This window comes from Spinacia oleracea, chromosome 6, assembly GCF_020520425.1.
Source record: "Spinacia oleracea cultivar Varoflay chromosome 6, BTI_SOV_V1, whole genome shotgun sequence".
Lineage (NCBI taxonomy): Eukaryota > Viridiplantae > Streptophyta > Magnoliopsida > Caryophyllales > Amaranthaceae > Spinacia > Spinacia oleracea.
The window spans coordinates 34242653-34247459 of NC_079492.1; the positions used below are offsets into that span (position 1 = coordinate 34242653).

Sequence of the window (4807 nt, forward strand, 5' to 3'; positions counted from 1 at the left end):
CAAATTTTTTAATTTTGCCAATTACAACCTTAAACTTATACTCCGTATATCCATTTTTAAATTACCACCTGAAGTTATTTTCCAGCAAAAATCACCGGAAGATGATGTCATAATGTTATTAAAAAAATATAATTACATATTTTCTTTAAAAAAATTAAATCGATAAATAATAATTAAAACCAAAAAAATAAAATAATCGAAAAAAATAATTTTTTTTATAGATATTATGTAATTCGTAATTTTTTTTAATAACGTTATGACATCATCTTCCGGTGCTTTTTGCCAGAAAATAATTTCGGATTGTAATTTAAAATAGATGTACAAGCTTAAGGTTGTAATAGGCAAAATTAAAAATTTGAGGTTGTAATTGACAAATAGAAAACTTTATTAGGTTGTATTTGACATATTTGCCTAACTTTTAATAATTGACAATTAAAAATATTGGCTCAAAATTATGTGTTTAGCATAACACTTTGGAAAAAGCCGGAGGAATGTAAAAAAAAAAACAGGGGATTTGGAACAATTTTTTTTACCTTACTAAAATGAAAAAGATTTCTGCTAGTACTCGCACTTTATATTAGAGCTGTAAAAAACTGACCCGACCTGAAAACCCGACTTGAACCGACCGAATTCGTAACCGATCATGACCCGAACTTACGGTAAATCAGGTAACCCGAAACCCGACCTGTACCCGACCCGAAAAAATCGATAACCGATTTTAACCCGATGTTGTAACACCCGAACCCGAACCCGACACCCGACCCGAAAATGACCGATAACCGAACTGACCCGACCGAACAATGACCCGAACCCGATTCGATACCCGACCCGATGTCAACCCGAAACCGATTGTTACTCGATGAAACCTGCTATTGACCCGACCTGTGACAACCCGCTACCCGATTTACCCGAGTTATCAATGACACGACCAAATATTAACTTCAACGATAAATCTATTTTAATTTTTATTGCTAGATACTGAAAAATTTAACTCTAAAATAAGTTAAACAAAAATTTTTAGAATATAAAATAATTAAAATGTATAGGTTAATTATCAGACCCGAGTTTGACCCGTCCCTGAGAGTGATCCGACCTGAATTCTATTTGATCTGATTATTATCCGATTCAAACTAAGACCCGAACCCGAAAATAAATGTGTTGCAAACCGACTTAAACCCGACTCGATAAGACCCGAACCCGAAATTACCTGCTACAAACCGACTTAAACCAGACTCGATAAGACCCGAACCCGAAATCAAACCTGACCGAAATGTGACCCGACCCGAACCCGAACCCGACCTGAACCCGGGATAGGGAAAAACCCGACATGACCCGACCTGAAATCGACCCGACCGAACCCAAACTCAACTCGGATGAAATATTCAGCCAACACAACCCGACCTGATCATGACCCGAGACCCGAGATGACCCGACCCAAACCCCACCCGATGACCTGTTTTGACAGCTCTACTTTATATACAGTATTTTGAATGAACAGATTGAACATTTGTTGTGGCTTGTGGATAAGCCTCCCATACCTTAGCTAGAGCGCTAAACCCAGATAAATTCTCTCTCAAATGGCGACCACCGCGACAACCACCCCCTCCGCCACATCTCTCACCACCCTCCACCGTCGCATCCCCCTCTTCCCCACCACGACTACACTCCTATCTCTCTCCTCCTCCTCAAAACCCCTCTTCCTTTCTCTCTCCTCTACCCGCTCATTCCCAACTCATCTCTATTGCATCAAAAAGGATGACATTGACATCACCTTCTTCGAACAGGATAACCCCGACGAAGAAATTACCTTTGACCCACCGGAGAAGCCCGAGGGCTATATCCCGCCTCGCGCTGTTGACGAGCCGCCGTTTGAGTCAGAGGAGGAGATTGCGCTAGCTTATGAGGAGCTCTATGGCGCTGCTTATAGCGGTGAGTCTTTGCTGGGAAATGACGTTTATGCCATGGATTCCAAGATTAAGAAAGCTACTGGGTTTGGGTCGAAAAGCAAGAAAGAGAAAATTCGGGATGGTTTTGAGGAGAATGTTGTTCAGGTATATTCTTACAGTTTTTTTAAAAAATATTTAATTTTCAGTTTATATGAACTGAAATTCATACCAATTTTGTTTGATTTTGTTTTGGGTAATGTTGATTTGGTGTTAATTGTAGTTGGGTGTTGTTGTTGTCGCTTTAATTGAATGGGTAACTGGATTTGTATATGAATTGAATTTGGTTTTCTGGGAGGTGGTTATGGGATATTCATGGTACTCCATAATTGTTATTCTATATGTTTAATCTAAATTCGTAGTTAATTTTTCCAATTAGTCACAATCGGGTATAATCCCAGTTGAGTGTACATTTTTTGAAGTGAGTCCTTGTCGTTTTAGGTCCATTTTAGGGGTGTGGATCGAAATTGAAAGGGTTTTGGTTGATGATAAGTGATGATTCTTTCTTATTTTAGGAATTTTGTGTATGAATTTGAAGGACGGATACAATTAGTAAAATGGGTTTTCTGGTCTTTAGAGTATTTTAAGTTTCTGCTGAAGTAATGGTTTCTGTACAATGCAGGTTAGAAGAGTGACTAAGGTGGTCAAGGGAGGCAAGCACATGAGGTTCAGAGCAATTGTTGTTGTGGGTGACAAGAAAGGCCAAGTTGGGGTTGGAGTTGGTAAAGCCAAGGAGGTGGTCTCTGCTGTCCAGAAGGCAGCCGTGGATGCTCGTCGAAACATTATAACTGTTCCCATGACCAAGTATCTGACTTTCCCTCACAGGTACTCAACTTCACTTTTTCTTCTTATATTGCTTTGGTTTTTATGGCTTTAGTTTCTCCATTATTTTCTTGCCAATTTGGTATTGGTGATTTTGTGGTTTAATATGAGGAGTGGTAGTACTATATCATGAATAATCCACTTTCGTGGCATGACATGAAAGCGATGTGCTGTGTTGATTGCTCCTTATGTCAATTGCATTTTTGAAATATTTGAAGCGTTGTGATAAGCTCCATGAAAAATACTTACCTGTAATGTAGAATTTCGAGCTTATCTAAGTGGCATTCTCTTGCAATCTTAGACATGACAGCGAGCTTCTAACCAATCTTGTTGAGGGAGATGTAATTTAATATAGGATGGGGAACTTGTGAACGATTTGCCGAAGTGAAGTTGTGAAGGAATGATTAGGTGCTAGTGCAAGATACCCTGCTGGGAATTTAGATACAATTGGCATTAGGAAATGATGGAATGTATTCCAAGGGAGGCAATTCCGATGGAAGACAGGGAATGATCACAATATCTGGTTTGTCTGAATCTGAGGTTTCATCAGCTTATAGTTCAGGTTCCCAGGATGTATATTCTTTAGTGATCTACATTATTAATTGTGGAGTTCACTTTCTGTGATGTATTACAACTGAAATCTCCATATATGTTGAGTAGTTGAAGTGCAGTCCATCTGGATTGCAAACAGAACAAAAATATAGCAGGGAATTAGCAGGCCTGTGTACTTGAGGGTTGAGGCAGGTATTTTATGTTGAGTGTACCTCAACACCATAGTCTAAGTGAAACTTCTCACTTGTCAAAACATTTTTGAATACTTGGTTAAGTTGCAATAATGAAAGAGCACCAAGATGATAGGCACTTCATAGATTGGGAATCTAAAATTGGGGATTGCTTAGGAAAAATTATTTCGTGGAATGCTTGATGAAATATATGTATGGGATTTGAGAATGCCTTGCAGTAAATGTTTGTATTCTGGCAACATTGATAGTTTGGTTCAAGGGTGGACTTCCTCAAAAGAGCTAGGATATGGGCTTCGTAGCATCTGAGTGACTTTTTGTTGATCAGTAGAATTGTAGAAGTCAAAAGACTCAAAACTTCATTTTATCCTGTCCCAATATATCTGTATATTTGAATATTAGTAGCTAAATGGCCCATGAGATTCTGGAATTTGTTTACCTACTTTTGTTTGGGTGGTTTTCCGATGATAAACTCAATGGGTTTGACTTTTCTCTGGGCTTGGTTGATATGGGGAGTCTTGAAGAAATTTACAGCGGGGAGTAACGTTGACACCTCGTATGACATATTCCTGACTTGATTTTGTTACCACTTGGTTGCTTTTGAATTTACAGTGGGGAGTGACATTAGCACCTCGTAGGTTTCTACTAAATGTTCTGAATGATGACACTTTTTTGTTGCAACAATTGTTTTAGTCACCGTTGTACTTAAGACATTGAATTTGTTGCCAGAAATGAGGCTGACTATGGAGCAGCAAGGGTGATGCTTCGACCTGCAGCACCTGGTACAGGAGTTATTGCAGGTGGTGCAGTCAGAACCGTGTTGGAGATGGCAGGCGTTGAGAATGCATTGGGCAAACAATTGGGAAGTAACAATGCACTTAACAACGCTAGAGCTACAATTGTGGCAGTACAGACTATGAGGCAGTTTAGTGATGTGGCCCGTGATCGTGGTATCCCAATGGAGGAACTCTGGAAGTGATGCACAGTCTAAAAGTATGCATCATTGATGATTCGTTTCTTACACATTCTGTTGTTGTTACATCTAATTGTAAATTAATTATGTTGTTCAAGTAATCTGGTGGATCACTTTGCTGAACTCCCAAATATAGCCCGCCATCTTGTATTTTTGAGCTAAACTTGTTGAGAGCCAGAGATGATGCCTCGGATTTTTTTTGGTTATCATAGTTTGCAGCTTGTTTTGAAGGAATGCAGATGATTATAATTTTTGCAGATAGAAGAATGTTCATGCACAACCATTTCTAATCTTGGAAAAGGGGTTCCCATTTCCCAAGTACTCCGTAG

The 4807-nt window shown here is 39.1% G+C and overlaps 1 protein-coding gene across 1 annotated transcript; it reads left to right on the plus strand.

The window, feature by feature from the left end:
- The first annotated feature begins 1510 nt into the window (after nucleotides 1-1510).
- On the plus strand, nucleotides 1511-4807 carry LOC110800432 (30S ribosomal protein S5, chloroplastic-like). The gene is made up of 3 exons (NM_001426461.1): nucleotides 1511-2051; nucleotides 2566-2768; nucleotides 4235-4807. Exons 1-3 carry the CDS (start codon nucleotides 1578-1580, stop codon nucleotides 4482-4484), a joined length of 927 nt encoding a protein of 308 aa, NP_001413390.1. The 5' UTR covers nucleotides 1511-1577; the 3' UTR covers nucleotides 4485-4807.

Bases quoted from the DNA above. Each gene is read 5' to 3' on its own strand.
- LOC110800432 (NM_001426461.1), top strand. From the start codon at position 1,578: ATGGCGACCACCGCGACAACCACCCCCTCCGCCACATCTCTCACCACC. The intron at 2,052-2,565 runs GTATATTCTTAC...TGTACAATGCAG, and splicing joins TTGAGGAGAATGTTGTTCAG to GTTAGAAGAGTGACTAAGGT. The intron at 2,769-4,234 runs GTACTCAACTTC...ATTTGTTGCCAG, and splicing joins TATCTGACTTTCCCTCACAG to AAATGAGGCTGACTATGGAG.